The 21382-nt window shown below is 42.7% G+C and overlaps 1 protein-coding gene across 3 annotated transcripts in view; it reads left to right on the top strand.

The window, feature by feature from the left end:
• The first annotated feature begins 5174 nt into the window (after positions 1 to 5174).
• Positions 5175 to 21382, top strand: part of ZNF608 (zinc finger protein 608) — a 90784-nt gene continuing 74576 nt past the window's right edge. For 2 of the 3 annotated variants that reach the window (XM_074856487.1, XM_074856489.1), the window contains exons 1-2: positions 7047 to 7522; positions 8463 to 9511. In XM_074856487.1, the coding sequence (XP_074712588.1) occupies positions 8624 to 9511 (888 nt within the window). In that variant the 5' untranslated portion in view covers positions 7047 to 7522; positions 8463 to 8623. Of the gene's footprint in view, positions 5344 to 7046; positions 7523 to 8111; positions 8206 to 8462; positions 9512 to 21382 lie in introns of those variants that run through there. The other variant, XM_074856488.1, reaches the window with a different exon arrangement.

The raw sequence follows: 21382 nt of genomic DNA, 5'->3' as shown, positions 1-21382 counted from the left end.
AATTACTTGAGGAGAAATTGAGTAGCTATACAGTGAACTGAAGGCAATATTCATGTCTGGGTAAAAGGTTTGTAGTTCAAATTCTACGGCAGAACTTCACAGAACTGTTAAGTTATGAAATGGAAAAGACTTACTAGGTCATTCAGTCCATTCTAATGCCAAAATGGAGTCATTCCCCACAGTATTTATATTTAGTGCTTTTTCCAGGCTAATTTTCAAGTCCTGTGCAATGGGACTTAAGAACTTCATTTGGAACATTATTTATTTCGCTGATTAGCACATTTCACTGCTAGCTTTTTTCTTAAATAATCTTCAACTGTTGTTTTTTTCTTTCATTTTTCTTTTTTTATCCCCTGTGCTCTCAGAAATATAGTTTCTATCCTGTCTACCTTTTACACTCCCTCCCTACCCCCAAATAAATACACACACATATACAGCCTTCATAAATCATTCCCTCTAGCTGCCAGTTGCCAGACCATTTTTGTTGCTCTTCTAGAAACACCACAGCAGTACTTTGTTTCCATATATAACCTGTATTTGTGTGCTGAAACTGATCAGAGACACTGACCGTAGGATTAGATATCAAACTGAGACTCCTTATGAATATGCAGATAAATGTAAAAGAGTCTGTGGACCGTTCTGAAGAAGAAGACAAAATTGTTAGTATTGTCTCTTACATAAGTATCTGCCAAGTGTATAATGACTGCTCTGTACGTTTGTATCACCAGTTCCCACACTCTGGCCCATGGATCACTGGCAGTCTGCAATGCTGTAATAAATTATCCACAACTAATCCGCAGAGCCAGTAGCTTGCGCACATCAATTAAGTTTGTCCATAAGACTGCGAGATAGGCTGTGATAAATTCTGAGGGTTGTAAGGATGTGCTAATCCAAATTTTTTGGATCAATATGATAATTTCCAATGTAATGCTTTCAGACTTGCTGTTAAAAACCCTTTATGTGCAAAAGATTGTGTATGAGAGAAATGCCTCTCGTTTACCTAATTAATCTGGCAAATAAGCCCTCAAGGGCAGTAGAGATTTGTCCTCTCTTTAGTGCAAAGTTGAAGAAAAAAGAACGATGGTTTGATCTTTGCAGACTTGCTGTGTATAATACTGAGATTATCTGCACATACACGGACCTCAGCTCCCGAGACATGAAACGCAGGAACAAAGGGTGCAGTTGGAAGAGGTCGTTTGAGGGAAGGTAATTAAGGCTCAGCTGCAAATGACGGTAGGATATGTGGCATTTTCAGACACTAATAAGTTTAACACCACTGATCCTAAAGTTCGTCCTGTTAGCGAGACAGTGGCATCGGCAAGGATAGAAAAAAAGTCCTTCCCAAAGTCGTCCGTGAACTAGTACTTGCTGCAGCCTTTCTCTTCCCACGGAAGCCTGCCTCCGGACACAGGAGCCCTGCGGTTTCGGGGCCCGGAGTGCCCCGGCCGCCCCCCCCGCCGCCGCGGGCAGACCCGGGCGCGGCGCCGCCGCCAGCCGCACACCCCCGCCCAGCCTCAGCCAATGAGAGGTCGGGAAAGCGATTTCTGGAGCGGTGATTGGCCGCTGTCCGCGCCGCGCACGGAGCGCCCGCGGCCGGGGGCGGGGGAGCGGGCGGCGGGCCGAGTGCTCGGCGGCCGGCTGCGGGCTGCCGCCGGGCCGCGCCGGCTGATCTCATCGCCAGGCTGCTCCGGCAGGAGAGAGAGGGAGCCTTTCCTCATCACAAAAGTGTTTCTAAACTGTCAAGGAGTGTAAGATAAGAGCCTCGCGCTCCCTTCGCTCAAAACAGACGTTTGCCGGTATTTTTTTCTTAGCGTGTAAAATGCGTATGTGTGGCAAGATTAAAAAAAAAGGAGGGGGGTGGATGGGGGTCTCTTTGGGATTGTTAGCGGTCTGCAGCTGCATTAATTAAAAACGGATTTCCTATTTTAGCCAAACATCACTAATTTATTGGCCTCTTGTCTGTCTTGTAAAACGTACACCAATACAAAGTTGTAATTTAATTGGGCGAGCGGGCAGAAATTAAGGCGAAAAGGCCACTAAATCACACAGCAGACACTGGCCTCGTTTTGAAATAGGGACACTTCCAACCTGACAAGACAATGTGAGTTAAGTGGTCTTTTTGCAGCCACTCATGGGAATCGACTGCTGCAGATGCACCCAGGGGCCTGCGAGTGATCTTGCCACACGAATAGATAAATAAAACTCTGCTTCGGTAATCATGCGGTGTGTTGTGCAGGCTCTTTTCCTGTATAGTCATACACAAAAGCCGGGAGGGAGAGGGACGAGAGGGGAGACTCCTCATGAAACTTTGTGATCTGAGGTGGTTTGTGAGGATATTTTACCCATCAATTAATTGGCAGCTGTGGTTGGAGAAATGGCTTTTCCACTGATCATGCTTTCAGAAATTAAAATGATGTTGGGATGCAGATAAAGCAGAGGCATTTTTGCAATCTCTCCCAGTGACTGTTCCTTGGCTAGTTAACAGACCATCTATTCAGGAGCAATTTTCTTTGGGCTGAAATTATGTGCTGACCATAGCAGATCACTTCCCATAATATCCCTTCCCCCACCCAATGCTAAATACAAACTGTCTCCTACTCACTGTATAATAATGTGAAAATGACTGTAATTTTGCAGACAAGAAACAGCCCAAAGTGAAACGTGTTTAAAGAGAGGTCGATATTGAAAAATCAGGGCCATTACCTAAATCTGAAAAATACATACTGTAAAGAAACAGAAACAGTGATCTGCAACTAAGTGGACTAAAAAAGTAGGCTTGGTGTTACTGATCTTAAAATTTTCCCTAACCACTGAGTGAAATCACCCAAAAGTCACCCCGGGGAACCTGTGATTTTCACTACCTTGTAACTTCATGCATGCTCGCTCCTGCCCCCCCGAATTGCAAATGCACGGGTGCAAGTGGGCCATCCCTGGGTGGGCCATCTTGGCTGCTACGCAGGCGGGAAGCAGCCCCTTGCGGGTGCTCCTTGTGGTCACTCCAGTGCTGCCCCGACGCCAGGGCAGGAGGGCAAGGACACGTTCACACCACAGCATTTCTTGTTTGTGCTACATGTGTGCCATGCTTTTTTTTTTTTTTTCCCCTTTGTAATCACTTAAAAATTTAATGTGATCAAGGGCCTCATTGGCTATGAACTTATCCCTGCTAATAAAGCTTTCATTATCAGCCCCTGAAGGGGAAGTGTTTCTATGCCAGGAGAAACAGAGCAGGTTTTCTCTGGGTGGCTTCAAGGCCTCCCAGGGGAGCTGGTAACCCCAGTGCCTCGGCACGAGGCCGGCGGGGCGATCGTGTGCCGGAGCTCACGAGACCGGGAGGGCAGCCGTTCCTCCCAGGGGCCTTGATCATGGTGGCCTGGTGGCCAAGGCACAGCAGGCGCCGTATCACGGCCGGCTGTTACCACCCCAACTTGTGTCACCTTTCCCGATGCCCCAGCAGCGAGCAGGTTTAGGTTTCTCTACCTCTCCACTAATCATCCCTTTGATGGGCAGGGCGTAACACGGGGATGCTAACGCCTGTAATTTGCTCAACTGGATGAAGTCCAAAGATGTGTTTTGTCACCCTGTCACGGGTGCGCAGGACATCATGAACGCCACGCTTTGACTTCTCGCCGGAAACCTTGACTGGGGCAATGCGTGAGTTTGGCAAGAAAAACATCCCCTATCGATTTTCACAGGGAGATAATTCCCACAGAGATCAAGGGGAAAACGAGAAGAAAAAAAAAAAAAAAAAAAAGGGAAAAAAAAGCCGTGCTTAAAGACGGGGACCGACCCCCGTCCCGGGAGCACGGCGGTGCCCGCGGGTGCCCGGCGGCGGGTGCCGGCGAGAGGCAGCGCCCCCTCCTCCCCGGTGCCCGCGGGCGGCCGCCGCCCCCGCCCCCACCCCCGCCGCCTGTGAAGGGTTAAATGCAATTTAACGCAGTGGTGTAGCATGATGTCTCCCAAACTAAACAAAAGGAATGATTAAGGGGGATATTTTCGAGCTACACAAAGCCCGATAGGGAAGATTTGTGTTACTAATTCCTGTGAAAGGATGTTCACGTGGTAGTTATACGGTCGCTGGCATTCACACTTCAGTGCGTGCAGCATTAAATCAGCAGCCTGGAAACAAAAGGGTTATTTTCTGCTCCCCCTCCTGCCGAAAAAGGGGGGAGGGGGGAGGGGAAATCCGACCTGTCTAATTTAAGCCATATTGTAAAAATGAACACGAAATACGTGAGGAAGAGAGTGAATGCAAGAAAGAGGGCTGGTCCGACAGCGCAGCAGCGCCTCGGTGTCCTCACGAGCAGAGGTGGGGGTGCTGCCCTGCCCTGAACCTCCCTTCAGCCCCTTCCTCCAGACACTGTTTGCTTTTATCCTCCAGTAAGCACGAAAATAATCGCACATGTGTATCAGCAGTCCTCTCTCGCTGGCTTCCAGCTGTTATAATTTTGAGGGGGCATTTAAAAATTATGAGTGAGATTCTAAATTGGCTCTTTGAAACCGGCACAGAAAAATCGTTTATCATCGCTTCAAAAACTGCTCTGAAATTAAATTAAAACGAAATGAGGGATTCTTCCTCCCAACGTGTGAGTCTTGGCAGAGCTAGTCTCCACCTTGGTTTTCTATTTTCCCCCCTCCTCCCTCTCTGTTTTTTCTTACCCTAAGCCCTAAATATTATATAGGATAATTGAAATGGGAAACATGATTTGTATTTGGCTGCAGCAGGAGGCTGCCGACTGCAGCACTCAGCGTAGGCTGAGGGCCGCAGAGCGAGGGGCTGTGCGTGTGCCTCCCGTGAGCGCGGGTGTGTGTATGTGTACGCTAATGCCTGTGGGTACAATATGCGCGCGCGCCCGCGCGCGCGCGCGCGCGTGTGTGTGCGTGTGTGTGTGTGTGTGCGCGCGTGTTTCTGTCTCTCACCCTCGCCGGCAGGCAAGAGGAGAGCCGGACCAATCAGAGAGCCCGGTTTCATAAAAGCTGGCTTCTGATTGGCCAGGAGGGAAACGGCATTGTGAACAAAGAAAAGTCCCTCTCAGGTACCGCGCCGGAGCCCGCTCCCACTCCCCCGCCTCGGCCGCCGCCGTGGGGCAGCGCCCGTGTCCCCTGTGTGTGTGTCCGCGTGTGGGGGGACAGATGCAGATGCTGTTTTTTCTTCTCTCCCCCGTTTTTATTTTCGTTTTGTTTCTAGAAAGAAAGGAAGGTTCATGGTATCTGGTGCTCTCTTCTTCCAAACACAATAAATCTGTTGAAGACATTAGATTTTTTTTCTTAAAATAAAAAGCGGCTGCAACAAAAACACACTCAATGCAGTTAGAAGGAAAAGGTCAACTCGATCCAATACAGATCGTAAGTACGGTTGCGTGGTGTGTCTATAGCACTTAGAGGGGATTTTTTTTTCTCTGCAAAGGGGAGTGTTAAAAAGAGTTCTGGGAGTTGAGATAACTAGGTTTTTTGGGGGATTTTAAAAAGAAAAAAAATCCCACAAGCAGGATGAGTTACTTGAGGGAAGTAAGAGGGTGAAAGCACTGTAGTCACACAAATCATACTTGACGGTGCACTTGGGGGGCGTTAAAGCCTAGTGCCTTTTTGGGGTTGTAACTAACCAAGGGGGGAAAATAAAAGTGACACAATTACAGACAAGCCTGCATACCTCCCCCTCCCCCTTGGCACCGAGAGCAAGGCGCTCGTTAGGAGGAGTGATGGGGTACCGACAGGTCCCGGCGACACGGGAGGCATTTCTCCAGTCACACGGAGACGCCAGAAGCGCGAGGCCGGAGGGGCGCGGGGGGGTGTGCGGGATCGCCCGTTGGTCGCCGATGCCTCGGCCGTTTCCCCCCGCCTCGGCCTGCCAGCCGGCCGCTGCTCGCTGTCCCGAGGCGAGAGGAGAGGAAAGCCCCGAGGTAACGGCACCCCCCCCCGTCGGGCCGCCGGGAGGTGGCAGGGGGGGCTTGTAAGGTGCTTCTCGGGAGCACCCGCTTGGCTGCGGCACCCCCAAGGCTCCAGGGATCCCCTCGGCTGCGGTGGCGAGAGGCAGAGCTGACGGGCTGTGCCCGCCTGCCTGTCTGTCTGTCTGCCTGTCTCTGTCTGTCTGTCTGTCTGTCGTAGTGTGGTGGTTGTGTGTTAAAGACCCGACCCGTACTCGCTGGATACGCTTGTCACCCATTTTTGTTCTCACGACAACCAATGGAGCCCGCCAGCCTCACGTGACGCGGGCGGCCTGAACTGTAACGGAACCGCCGCGCCTCGGGGGTTGGCGGTTGCTGGCGCGAGCGCCCCTCCCCCACCCGCCCGCCCGCCACCGGCAATTCATTACGGCTTTTAGCTTCCCATCGCCGGCTAATTAAAAATACTAAGCTAAAGCTCCGAGACTGTCTGACTCGGGGGCGGTCGGGGGGGGCGGGGAGGAAGGGGGATAGAAGCAGGCTGCGAGGTTTGCCGAGACAATAAGGTGGGAGCGATCTGTCCCGAAAAAAAAGGTCGTCTGCTTTATCTCCTCGGACTCTAATTACTGAATTACTTACCGCGTGACTGATTAGCCCAAGCTCCCAGGTTTTTATTATTTTTTTTTCCGAGACAGCAGTTTGAAACTCTGATCTGTGCCTATGCTTTTTTTATTACTATTTTTAAAAGCGCTGATTTGAGGCGGGGGGGGGGGAGGGAGAACAGAGACACCTCCCTCCCCGAAATTTTATCCCTGGGAAAATTTACTTCGTTTGAGAGCACTCTGTCCTTCCTCCACTCCCACAAAATGTTTTGATAACCCGTTTATCAGATCAGTGATTCCCCCCCCCCCCCCCGCTCCTCCTCCTCCTCTTCCTCGCCCCCCCCCCCCCCCCCCCGCCTCCTCCCATCCCCCCCTCCACCCCCGTTTCCCCTCAAGTTACTTCAAGAAATCAGATCTGTCAGGACGGGCGAAAAAAATGCCACTTCCCAACTAACAGGCGGAATCCAGCCCAGATTTTCAGTCCTTTCTTCTTCTTTTTTTCCTTCCTCCCTTTCACTAATTTATCCCGATGTTAGCACATTCTGTCTTGTAACACCCGGGCGCCTGTAGGTTTGTTTCATGGGATCATTACTTACTGATCAGGATGGCTCCCAGGTCCGGGGCTGAAGACGGAGTGTGAAGTTGGGGATACATTTTTTTTTTTTTTTTAATTACTGTGATGATTATTACCTCTCGGTGCTTATTCAGGAAAAGCAAACAAACAAAAATCTGGTCCTTGATGCTTCAGTTCTGAATGTGAAATATTACCTACCAGCTGGTAAAGTTGTGAGGCTCAGCATTTTTTTTTTCTTTAAGCAAGGAGGAAAAAAACCTAAACAAACAAAAAAAGGACTTCTGATACGTGTGCCAAAGTAGGGGGAGATATGTTATTGACCGATTTATACTGGCTGAGATGATACTTGCTTTCTACTTCTTGATCACTTGCTCTTTAAGTAAAATGAGGCACAGAGTTGTTGCTGAGACGAGTGGGAACAGCATTTTGATTTGCTGGTTTAATTAAAAAATGATAAAGGATTAAAGGTAAGCATTATGCATATATATGTATAAATATTTCGACAGTCGACTGTAAAAGGGAGAGATCCCTTTAAAAATCGTTTTAACTAAGCTTTGTCAAACACACACTCATTTGCGGTCACTGAGGCCACCTTGGTGCAGATCACTTAAAGTGTATGTCTTAATCAGTTTCCTGTACAGTCAGTAATACTATATTTAACAGACCTAACAGTTGTGTGACCTAGGAGTACATTAGAACTGCTTTTTAGAACTGTTATCTTGAGAATATTTTTTTAAAGAAAAAAGATCTTTTTATTTCTTTTTTTCTTTTTTTTTTTTTTTTTTTTTTTTAATCTATGGAGTTTAATATTTTCCAGTAAACATTTGTGTTTAAAGGTTGTTTTTTAACAGAAGCTTTTAACAATTGTGGCAAGGAAAATTAGGTTTCCCGCTTCCCCTAGCGCTTCCTCTCCCCCCCAAGAGATTAAGTGGAAGGGGGGTAAAAGATAATACAGGAGAGTCACAAAACTTCAAGGGTCTGCTTTAAAGCCACAAAATCCATGGAATGCAGTGAAGAGTGAATCTGTGTCCTTCCTTTTCTCCCTTTCATGCCTAGGTGGTGGTCCAAGGGGTTGGATTACAACATGTGCTCCAACAGCTACGCACCACTTCTAAGACTGTATTTCCTGAGCTTTGTGGATTTAAATAATGTAGGTTTTTTTTTTCCCTTTTTTTCTTTTTTTGTGGACATGACTTTTTAAGAGAGATGTGGATGTTGGTATACAACTAGATTAAAGATGCTCATTAATAAAAGCTCACGGCCATTGCCTCTGGTTTAACAAACTTAAGAAAAAAATGTGGCAACAGTGAATGATTTCACTGCCCCTATGTTGTCCCCTTTTTATTAGTCGTATTATATTCTAGTAACACCCAGACAAGAAATATTCAACTTTTCCCCTCCTCACAGGACAAGTTGGACGTGGACTGCAGGTTGTGAACCTAGACACACTTGGGGAGGGAAGACAAGAAGAGTTGAACTTAAGACGAGTCCAACGGAGATAAACGAATGTCCCCACATCTCCAAAGGAAACTTCATCGAATTTTTACTCTAGAGATCTCATCTTCAGGATGTCATTGAACACTTCCACTGCAGGAAAAGGTGTGGATCCAAACGCGGTTGACACTTACGACAGTGGCGATGATTGGGAAATCGGTGTTGGGAATTTAATAATCGATTTGGACGCCGATTTGGAGAAGGACAGACAGAAATTTGAGATGAATAATTCTACTAATACCACCAGCAGCAGCAACACCAGCTCCAAGGATTGCGGGGGTCTGGCTTCCAGTGGGGCTAATGCTACCTCAGCCTTAGCTGATGGCCTAAAATTTGCTTCTGTTCAGCCCTCTGCTCCCCAGGGGAATTCCTCTCACAAAGAGACTAGCAAATCAAAAGTGAAAAGGAGTAAAACTTCTAAGGATGCTAATAAATCTCTGCCTTCTGCTGCCTTGTATGGGATTCCTGAGATCAGCAGTGCTGGCAAGAGGCAGGAAGTCCAAGGGCGCCCTGGAGAGGCAACTGGCATGAATTCAGCACTGGGTCAAAGCATGAGCAGTAACCCAAACGGCAATAATAACAACACCAGCAACACTACCACCATTGCCTCTTGTGGGAAAAACAAAGAGGAGAAACCAGGTAAAGCTCCGGGCAGCAGAGGCTCCAAGCGGGATAAGGATGCAGGAAAATCCAGGAAGGACAAGCAACATGACCTGCAGCAGGGCCACCCCAACGGCAGTGGGGGTGGCAGCAGCCAAGCTTCCCCTGGGCACCTCTATGGCTTTGGGGCCAAGGGAGGAGGCGGTGGAAGCAGCAGCCCCTTCCACTGCACCTCCTCTGCCGTGGGGGAGGTGAGCAAAAGTACACCGGATTCAGGGTTAATGGGGAACTCTATTTTGGTAAAGAAGGAAGAGGAGGAGGAGGAGAGCCCCAGGCGAATCAAGAAATTGAAAACAGAAAAGGTAGGACAAAGCTCCTCTCCACCTCTTTCCCTGTGTCTATAATAAATGTCTCACAACTGTGTGTTTGGCTCCTGTGCCCTTCTCTCTGCCGTGTATTTGTGACATGCCTCTCTTCTTCCTAAAAAAAAAAAAAGCAGAGACCCTGAGACCTCTTCCCTAGTAAGAAGACACTGTGTTTTGAGTGTGCTGCTCTTCTTATGATTTCCCCTCCCTGTCCTCAGACCTGGAGAATGTTTCTGTTTTGTATGTCCTTTTTGATCGCACTCACCCAGAAGGAGAAACCCCAAGATGATCCTGATTGAGCTGTCCCCGGTTTTAGCAGAGAGCAGCAATGTTGGTACCAGTGGGATGGCATGTGTTTGCAGGCTGGAGGTCTGTGTGTTTGCCTAGGGGGATGTGTAGCTCAGGCTCTGGGAGCAGCAGGTCTTGTATGTGCTGACACTTTTCCACTACACCGGCGGGCATTCGTTGCCATTCCTCTCCCAAAGTCTAAAGGGACCCCTCTCCCTTCTCCTCTGACCCACCGTCTGGAGTTGAGATTATGCCTGGGGGGGAAATAGGAGACGTCGGCAGATACCCAGGCTCTGCCGTTGGGCTTTGTGGGACACAGGATGCTTATTGTGTTGGGGCTCCGGTGGTACGGCAGCCCAGAGGCCCCAGAAGCTGGTGTGGAGGACGGGGAGGAAGGAGCCAGCAGACAGGCGGTGCCTCTTGTCTTCCTGGAAGGAGGAGGCTGGGAGGAGGGGAAGGCACCTTGTGCTGAGATGCATGTGTGCAAAGCAGCTTTCGGAACAGAGGGGAGCAGTTTGTCTCCTGTCCAGGAGAGCTTTCCTATCTGAGCCTCACTAGCTCTTGGATGTGAGCTACTCATTTGTTGAGTGGTTGAAATGTATGAAAGAAATCAGATGTGGGTGTGTGTTTTTCTTCCTTTATCTTACATTACGAAGGATGCTTTCTGTAAGAATAGATGGCCATGACACTATTCGTCAGGCAGGGTGGAGGGAGAGCTTGGCTTTTGTTAGCCACTGGTTCAAGGGAAGTTCTGATGTTGGCGGGAATTGTTCTGTCCATAGGGCAGAAGGTGTCTTCTGGGGGACCTCCGGGCGAGCATTGGCCCAGATCACAAGTCCAATAAATTCTACAGGTTGTTAAACAAAGACAACCTGGTCTGCCTGAAAAAATAAAGCAAACCAACACCCCCCAAATGAACAATCTCAGGGTGTTAGATTGTGACTTTATTGTCAGCTGTTGGTCTTAAATTACCTGCTTTTACAACTTCCCAGAATGAATGTTCAGTGATGGGAAAACTTTCAGGTCAGTGTTAACTCTGTGGTCTGCAAGTGTCTGTGAGGGCTGAAGGTCTCACAAAAAAGTTACGTCTTTTTATGACCTGTTAACTGTTTTGTATTTCGGTCATGTTGAAGTTTGTGTAATATTTAAGTTGACTGGGGGATTAGATTTGGCTGTTCGTTCAGATATGTGCTAAAACGGGAAGATAATTTCAGGAGTTTATTGTTCCAGGCAAGGAACAAATTAAATTTCATATTGTATGCATATTATTGCTTTTAAGATAGCATATCTACGGCTGAATTTGAATGAGCCTTGTGACCTTTTCTAAATGCAGATGAGAAAAACAGATTGCTGTTATTCATGTATATATGTTTGTGCTTTATGAAAGTTGTGTTCGCGGTGGAAAGGTGTTCTAAAATCTCATGGTCTCTTTATTAACTTAGTACAGTAGGCATTTACTTCTGTTGCCAATAGTCTTCAAATTGCAGTTCTCTAATCTGTTTTAACTATCTAGATAAATTGCCCTAATCCGGTCTTCACAATGGCTGTGGTTAAAGAGTCAGAGCCATTTGATTGGATTCAGTGGCTGCCTGGAATGTGGGAGGTACTGCCCTTTTGCAACCCCCTTAGCCTTTTAATCTCTCAGCCAAATGTTCACATTCAACAATTTTGTTTAGCTGGCAATCTGAACATTTCAGTATCTCAAAGGCTGCTGTCATGGCAACAGAGATTAGAGGGTGGTATGGTTTCTCCCGGTTTTGTGTTCTTTTTACTCTCTAGTCACACAGGAAATTGTATGAAGAATCCATATACATGCGAGTAATCTTACATGCAACGTAATTTGGATGGCATGCAAATTCAGAGCAAACATGTATGGAGCGGTTCAGAGCCAGTGGTACACTTTGTGTTGTAGCTGTTGCTCCAGGAGGAGGTTTGGAGCTTGCATTTCCAGCAACAGCCACTGCTGTTGGCACACACCGACTTTAACACAGGCTTCGCACATTAGAGTCGTGCAGTGTTGGCCATTGTCTGGCACAATGGTGTGCTTGCTTGCTGTCTTAAATAACATCCCTTAGTATTTCTCTTCGCAAAGAACGTTCCCTTCTAGACATACAATAATAGTAAAGCTCGCTGCTGCCAATGGTTACAACCTTAAGCCCAGCTTGTGGTACTATTAGTGAAACTTCAGTGTTGTATGTTTGTTGTCCTGGCTTTTCTCCCAAATGTTTAATAATAATTAGAAATATATTTTTAAGGGTTTTAGATTCCGTAAGTGTTGTTTTGACAGTTAACACTAGAACATACATGCTGTACTTGCACAAAGCCCCTTGTGTCTGTAGATAAATACATAATTTTCAAGCCTGCATGTTAAAACCAATTTCTAGTTATCTTAATGTTCTGAAAGACATGTCTCATAAATTTGGATGTTTCCTCTTAGATACAAATGAGTTCATGCCTGCTGACTCAAAATTACAGTTTTTTGTATGTGGTGTGGAATATAATATTGCATTTGTTTACTATTTGTGAAAAACTTGAAGCAGGTTCCCAGGAGTGGTAGTCACTGTTTAGCTTTCACAGCATGCTTTAATGTCTATTTTTGGTCTATTTACTCTGTTTCCTTGCAGCAGAAAGTCATGTAAAACATGATAAATTGGATCTTACGAAGCCTAATTAAATCAATGACTGTGTTCTGCTGGCTCTTTTATGCAGAAACCGCAAGTATGTTGTAAAAGTCGCCACTCCCCTAATATGTGGATAAAGTCAAAGTATGCTGTAATTCTAAGATGTTTGAGCTATATTCGTGCAGCCCATTTTGTGGTTAAGCCACCAGTGACATGTCTGAATAAGTAGCTTTGACAGGTAGGGTAACCACTCCTAAGATTTTTGATGTTAAAACCTGTCTCCATTTTCCATTTCTTATCCATACTGTTTTTAGCACAGTTACTGTCAGCATGAACTCTTCATCTCTTTTAGCTAAGTTTTTTTGAATTTTTAACAGCCGATACATTGAAAAGTGTTCAGAATACCTGCAAGAATTTGCTTTGTGTGTGTTGCAGGGCGATTTTGGGATTCAAACAGTCACAATTTACTCAGATAAGAAAAACTGTATTTGGCCTGTGAAAATCAGTATGTTTACATGAAAGTAATACAGAACATAAAAAGCTACAATCGGAGGTGTCTGGCTGCAGGTTTTAAATGAATCAGTCTAGTGATACTTCAGGATTTAATTTTTCTCTTGTATTAGCTTATTGCTCTCTTTAAGACTGCATTTCACATCTAAAAGTTGTCTTCAGCAAATGAACATGTTGGCTGGTATTGTTTATTTTATCTTCACTTTTTTAATAGCAGCATTGAGGGTGTTTTAATCACAAAACTGTGCATGTTACCTATAGATGTAAATCATTTAAGTACATGCTAATGATGTTATGGAGATATGCTTTTCATGTACTTTTCTTGCCGGCCTTGGGTGTAGTTTATTCACTGTGAAATAAAAGGGCAGGGAGGTCACTTGCTGTAATTAAAGAACAAAGTCTATTGTTGCTAGACACCGAACTGTTTTGAAAGCTACATAAGGGATTTAGCTGTTAAAAACATTGATAACTATGGGTGTCTAACAATAAGCACAGCTCAAGGTTCTTAAAGCTCTGTAGTGCTGTCTAGCAGTGTGACGGTGCTTTTTGAGCTGGGTGAAGAGGTGTTGCCCTTTGGCCGAGGAAAGCTTTCCATGTGAACCTGCTGACCTCTGTCAATATGTATGACCAGATCTACTATTGAATTCCTGTGCAAAAGCAAGCGTTAGTGTAGCACAATGGAGGCTGGTCTAGAACATTTATAAAATAAAGTAGGGAAGCTGATAACCTTACTCAGAACTACTGGAAAAATATTTCACTTTGGGCATTGGTAATTTTACAATTTTAATAACTTCATAAATACCCAGTAAAAAGGAGAGGATTGATTGTCCAGATGTCATGAGGTTAACCATGTTCTCCCTGTTAAAGGGCCTTCCTGCAAGACTGTTTTAATTATAGCTATATAAAGACCTGTTTTTCCAAAGTAGCATTTTATAGTGCAATAAATGAAATGTATGTTAAAAGTGCTAAGCAAAATCTCCCGTAACCATAGAGGTGTTCAATAACCAGATTCAAGTAACATGGAAAGTAACCATCTGTTCCTAGTTTTCAGCATAAAACCAGGAATTGAATAGCTGAGATTTGCTCTTTTTTTTTTTTAAACTTTCTTTTTTTATTATTATTATCATTATTTTAAAAAGTTCACCTGGCACTTTATAGAAGCTTTCTGAAATGTAATAATACAGGAGAGACTGTGAAAACACATGTTCGTACATACAGTTAACCAGTTCCACTTTTATTTAAAGAGATTTCCAGAAGCTCAGTCATTGAAGAATTTATAATAGTGAATCACCTCCTGCAGGCAAATACAATAAGGGTCAGTTCTTCAAAGGTCTTACTATTTAGGTAGAACCTGAATTATTCTGTCAATTTTTCCCTATGAGGTAGAAGGAAGCAGGGGGGGAAAAAAGCCTCTCAAAGGATAACGTTAGCAAGCTCTTATCAGTTACCTAATTGCATATGATAAAACCATTGACTAAAATTTTCCATACAGAGACTTTTCTACTCTTCAGAGAAGTGTTCTAGAATTGTTGATGGGGGAAAAATTGCGCTTTTAAAGATAACTTAAGTTCTGAACTGCTAGGCTATGAGATTCTTGGCTGCAGCCTACGCGCCCTGGATAAAACGCCATCCGGCCTTTGTTTGAGGTCTTTTACTGAAGCTAATGACTGGTCTTGTGCCGCCTTGAGATAAATGACATTATCTCTGAGTGGTCTGACAGGAAACAGACATGTTAATGGTGAAGCTGCAGGGAGGATCTGCTGTAGCTCTGACAAAAGAGTGAAGCTTGGACCCCTGGTTGTGATCATTAACACATAATGCATTCCAGCTTCTCCTACCACGGCCTTGATAATTGGAAAGCTATTTTATCGACAACAACGTAAATCTGAAACGCGCAGTTTTCCTTCCGTGCTAATACTCGTGGGGTTTTTTTGGTTGGTTGGTTGTTTTTTTTTTTTTTTTTTTTTTTTTTTTGCATAAGAAATGTATGATCTAGTTTTTAAAAGGTGTCTTCTGTAGGCTCCGCAGTACTGACCCTTGTGGGAGAGATTCTGTGGCCTGCTTTCTGTTAATTGGAGACATCCTTTGCATGTTTAATGCAGGTCCCCCTTTATTTGCTTTGTGTTATCCATGCATTTGTGAAAATAGGCTAAAAGAGCAAAAAATCTGTGTTTCTCCACATCTTACACGATGTTACTGGTACATGTGGTATCGAGCACCTTATACAAGCATCATCAGGAACATAGTGTCAGAAATACTAACGTTTCTGCTATCAGAAACACCACCTTTACTTCTGTTTTTGATAGAGATAGGTATTTTGGATTTCCATCACTTACCCTTGAAAAAGCTTAGATTACTTCTGCAGCTACTTAGGCAGCTTTGTGTTGTTGCCACATGTTCTGTATTTCTCAGATACAGTAGTTGCTTTTTGAATGGCGTGTCTGCTACATGTTCCAGATTTGTTCCATGGGATTGCCTGAATATAACCAAGTTTTAGAGTCTGTCTTGCTCTGAGCTAAGATACTTTGTACAGATGATCCAACAACCAGGTTATTCTTTATGAAATATGCTTAGTACTGTAACAGCTTTATATTGTGCTTGTACAATGTTCCAGTGTATGTGGTGATATGTCACGGCATTTCCTGAAAGGCTGGAGAGATTATCTGATTTCTTAATTGTGCTTTATTTCTTACAACAGAAATACATCCTCCCATGAGTCCTCAGATAGGGTTGAACCTGTGGATCTGTGGATGCAGACTTCAGTTGAAGGACTAGCCATAGTTTTGCTAAAAACTAGTGTTTGTTTTAGTGTGTTCATGTGTCAAGCAGTTACTTTTATTTCTTAATAATAATCACAGAAAATATATTGATCTTTTTCAAAGTTTTGGTCTGTACAGAACACTCCCTGTTGAGTGAAAGCAAAACGGTGTTCCATTAAAATTTCTGATGATGACATAATTGCAAAAGGTAAATAGCTTTTTAAAATGCAGAAAGATTTGTTTATATTTCTTTTTTTTTTTTCCTTTTCAATCTGATGAACTCGTTTTCCTTTTCCCTTTTTACACGAGAGTGTTTCTGCAGAGTGGAGCTCTTTTATAGTGCAGCGTTTCATCAAAGTGAATAATAATACAAGCTATCATTTTTTAATTTGCTTAAAAATATGTTTGAAATGAGATAATTTTAATGAAGATAATTACCAGTTATTCATAGCAGGACTTGAGGGGTTCTCTTAAAATGGTATTTTAAATCACAAGATTTATTATTATTATTATTATTATTATTATTATTATTATTATTATTATTATTATTATTATTATATTCTTGAATTAAAACCGCAATTTACTGCAGGCTATGAGTAGCCATTTGGGCAAATACGAAGATCAGACTATGCCTTTTGGTTGTGCTGTAGCCAGGGATTCAGTTAGTGCTCTCTATTGCATTTTCTTTTTTAATTCTGACTTAAGTGGTCTTGGCAATTGGAACAAAGCCTTTACATTTGAATGAAAGGTTGTCAAACTATTCAGAGTGACTTGACTGACAAGCAAGTTCTTTGTAATTTTTTTTCCCATTTTTGAAAAAGCTTAGAGAAAATTCAAGGGGGTGGGAATAGGTAGTTTCCTCTAGTGCCCCTGTATGCATGTACATGTACACATATGTAATATATATGCTCACATATTAAGACTACTTGATTAAACAACTCAATTGAACATGTAGGGTAGGTTTCATGCAATGACATGGAGTTGATGACTGTTCATACAAGTTTTCCAGCTTTAGGGTAGCTATGGTGTTGATTAAATTTAATGAAATGTTAAGCCAACACTGCAAATAAAAAAGTTGCATTTTAGTGACAGACTTTTATAATACATCAGCTTTTCCTGTAAGTTAGCAAATACTGCTAAATCTCAAAACGAAGGGATGAACATTCCTAGCACCAACCTGTAACATCCACTGAGGTTCTTTGGATCAAAGCCATTGGAAATTAAATGTGAAACTCTTTGTTTCAGTAATTTTGAAGTGAAGATGTGCTACGTTGAATTGTATGTCCTTCATGATACATTTTCCTCAACCATTTTGACTTACTGATTTTCAGAGAAAATAAATACTGAACATTTGGTTCCCTTATCTTCTCCCATCTTCTGCCAATTTTTGAGTCTTCCTAGCCTAAATCTTTTTCCTGGGCACAAACCCAGCTTGGCTGAGGTGTTTCTATCTTCCAAGAATCTCCACCAAGTAATAACATAAGAAAAATGTCCTCATGGGGAAGCTTGAAGCATATGCCAATAGTGGCACGTGAATGCAGTTTTTACAGTCAAAAGAGCAAACTAAAATCTATTGATTATGGTTACTTGGTGTTTTCAAAACACTGGTATTCTAGTTGTTGAATTGTCTTGTCATGTTAACCAAGAAGCAGATGGCATTATGCCACAGAAGTGTATTTTTACTGAAAGGAACTTTAGAGATTTTGATGTGTTTTCTTTTGCTCTTATTTCCCTGATGGCTTATTTTTATTGAAGAGTAACACGAGGAGACCTGGTAGCAATTTTATTGCTTTCCCATAACAGTTTGAAATAATAGCTTGGTCTTTGGTTGCCAGTCAGCTTGATTCTGTTTTTTATCATGTGGCAGTGGAATATAAAAAGTATATGTTTGTAGTTTGCCCTCAGAAACTGGCTTTTTTTCATGCTTCAATTAGCAACAGAAGACTAAACTCCAATTGGTCACACTTTTGTAAACTCTTAGAGCTCACTTTCTTCATTGTGATAAAAGAAAGCGCCAAGTTTAGGCTCAGTTTCCCAGGAGGTACATCTGGCCTCTTTAACTGTGTGTACTAGACAGTTTGATTTTGCACACATTTAGCCATTTGCATTAACCATTGAATTAATTCAGGGGTTTTGTTAAGTCCATCCCCCTAAACATAAATTCACACTACTGAAATGCCACCTTTATTGATGAATTTCCGTGATGCTGTGCTGAACTATGGTAGAAATACATCTGTCATGGGAGTGGTACCGTAGGTGTCTGTTACGTAAGCATAGCTTTTATGGTTTTCACTGCTTCCCTCAGACAGTAAGAAGAGTGAAAAGTAACTTGTAATCTCCTTTCTCATAGTGCACAGGGCCAGACCAAGTTATTTTTGGATTTCCTGTCACCTCCTTGGCTGATTTTTGTGGCTGGCTTATGTTAAAAGCAACAATAATGTTTGCATTGGAAGGGTTTGGTCTTTGGGTTTTCATTCTTCATGGAGAACTGTTTATTTGTGTGTGGTTTGCCACACTACATGGATAGTACTATCAAATCTGTGCTTTATTACAGGCTTATAGCAGTGGGTTAATGGCAGTAGTTGCATGTTTCAGGGTTTCATGATCTTTCCAATTCTTCCTTTTTGAAGGATGGAAACGAAACTAGATCTGTATCTCTGAAACGAAAGATAATAGTTAGAAGCGAATGCAATTAGAAATGGACCTTACTACTCAGTTGAACTTTTTTTTTGCTGCTAGGAGTTTTAAATCTGATTTATGTCCAGGAAGTTGTTTAGTTAGCTTGCACCTATGATAAGAATCTAACATTCCAGAAGTAATTCTGGATATATTGAACATACTTGACATAAAGTTTCACTAGTTAATTTTTGCCCTGGGTTGAACATTAGGCAGTATATGTTGAATTGCACTGGAGTTCGGGAATTTGAAGGAAAAATACTACTGCAATCTTGAGAACAATGAAGGTGGTTGTTCCACACCCATTGTTACTAAAAAACTAAATTCATGTTCTTACCCACTTCAGCCAGTAGTAAAATGAAGTGTCATGGAATGGTGTTACTAGTTGCTGTTTAAGGACAGGATTGTATGTGTGTATGTATATCAATAGATATATATATGGGGGAGGTGTATATGCATATATGTGTGTGTATATACATACACATACATGAGAAAAAAGAGCTGCTACTGTTTTATAAATACAGCAGCTGAGTTTTGGCTAATACTCTGTATTTACATTTCATGTCCAGATCTTTTAACAATCTTTCCTGTGATGCTGCACCAGATGCTGAACACTGAAGGAGAAAGCTAGCAGCTGTTTCTATTACAGGATTGGTACATTAGCCTCTACACTTTATTTTCATTTTTATATTCCCCTCCAACCTTTCCTAATCGCCCTCTAAAAAGGATTTTTCCCTCCTGCCTCCGATTTATCTGTCTACAGGGTTCTGTATTATTCTTAGCTTTAAAAATATAAAATCTGTGTGACTTTTTTTTTCCCTCTTAAGAGCTTAATGCTTTGACTCTTGCTCACAGTGAGAAAGGGCTGTAAGCTCAAGTAGTTCACTGCATTATGTCTGTGTAAGCCCTACTTGAGATGAGTCCAGGTTCCAAACAGGGCCCAGTATGACCAATTTGATTATTCTTGTAATAACCTGAGCCACTGTATGATTTATATTTTTTTTTTTGCACGGCGCCTGAATAGTGTTTTGTTCATTTTTACTCTTTCCTTCACCATCTCTCTGAAAAGAATAGTTTCATGGCTATATGCTGTTATTGCTGAGATACGGCTGAAAACTGCATGCAGTACAGTGAAGCACATTCATTTTCATCTAGTACCCGTTTATTGCCTTGAGCACTGTAAATCTGTCAGCTCTTCACGATCCTTTCACCTCTTTCTTCATTTGCTCCAGCTTCTAGTTTGACAATGTTCCCCTGAGGCAGAATTCTAATCTGCTTCCAATTAGTTGCAAAATGTGACTCAAATTTCCACATTATAGCTGCTGTTTTACTTGCACGCACACATCTAAAAACAAATTAATGCTCTTGAATATTTGTTTTTGAGCCTTCAGATTTACTCTGGGAGGAAGAGTTGCCAACTATTTTCAAACTACTTCCAAGATTTACATTCTTCCTCAAACTGAATTATTTATTATACGTTTAAAATGCCCCTTACTGCTTAATTTTTTCAAAACCTTTTCAGCTGGTCGGTAATTATTGAAGATACATTGCATATGGATAAATTCGAAAAATGAATAATACTTATAATTAAGGTTAAAATTTGGTCATGATTCCTGTGCCAATTCAGGATGTGAGGCATTTCTTTTTTGCAGGGCTAGCGCAACTTTTTTTTTTTTTTTCCCCTCAACCTTTAACTAGTTTTTCAGGACGACCATAGTATTTGCCTTGCCACCTGTGCCTGCCACCTATTATCTGCAACTTCAGAAGTTGTCGTTTGGCTGAGGGGAGGGAGACAGACTCATTTGGTCTTTGGTGAGTCTTAATAGGTACATCTGATTAAAATCTCTGTGTGTCCCTTTGTATGTACTTGTGTGTGCATGCATATACATGAGTACTTGAGTGTACCTTTAAAATATTTTATATAAATTGATCTTTCAGGATTCTCCTGTAGTGTTCATATTCCTATGTGCAGTTGCAGTAGGAATATGGCCCTTACTGTTGTATTCATGGGGGAAGAAGTGAAATTTTGAGTGGAAAGTGTGAAAATCTAGACTAAAACACCGTGAAGATGACTGGAATTTAAACCCAAGTGGGAGTCTGAACTTCAGACCTTGTTGAGGCAAAACTGGCATCAGAGGCGCTGTGACAATTCTGCTTTATTGCATTGTTCATCTCAATGCCTCATGTCTGTAGTTGTCTATATGGAAAAACACAGTGTATTTAATTCAAATATACCAGTAGCTAAATTTATAGGTGCAAATCTTCAGTGGAGCTTAGCACTCTGCAACTTGGCAGATTGATGTCAGCAGCCATAATAGACTTTAAATAGGCTTGCAGAATTTCATTGAAAGGATATTGCTTAAGCTGATATTGCTAAGTACCTGTCATTTCTAAATGAGATTTACACCTGTAAATTTAGCTTTTCATTTACAATAATTCACTTATTTATACACACATTTTGCAAACTATTTCATTGTCTTTACTGTCCCACATGAGGTGGTAGCAAGCCCCATATTGTACGTATAAACATCTGAGTGAAGGAGAACACATACATGCTGTGTTTTGGTTCATAGTCCCTGAGAACTTATTTTCCACCAAGAAAAAAACATAAAATTAAGGAAATTACCTTGATGTTATTTTGTTTTCTCTTGGGTCATGACTCTAACTGCAGAGATGAGAAAACTAACATGTTATTTATTTCTCTTAAGGTTTCACTGACTCTAGTAGACTCCTGTGATTCATGACATCCTTTTATATGGAAACAATAATTGCAAACATTGTGAAATGCTGCAGCAGCATGACATATTTTTTTTCTCATACAACATCAAAGTCTTTGAGGTTCAGCTCTGTAGCCACGATGAATTGAAGTTCCTGTGATTGTCAGTTGTTGAGAAAAAGTACACAGAATTAAAATTGAAGTGAAATGCATGCATTTGTAGCTTACAATAACTGACTTAAAGACATCCAGAGTTTTTAACCAGGCCAGCACATAAAAGAACACCCCCACACATCCA

Source organism: Strix uralensis, chromosome Z, assembly GCF_047716275.1.
Source record: "Strix uralensis isolate ZFMK-TIS-50842 chromosome Z, bStrUra1, whole genome shotgun sequence".
Taxonomy (NCBI): domain Eukaryota; kingdom Metazoa; phylum Chordata; class Aves; order Strigiformes; family Strigidae; genus Strix; species Strix uralensis.
The sequence above is the reverse complement of the archived record's forward strand: the minus strand, read 5'-3'. Positions and strand labels throughout refer to the sequence as shown.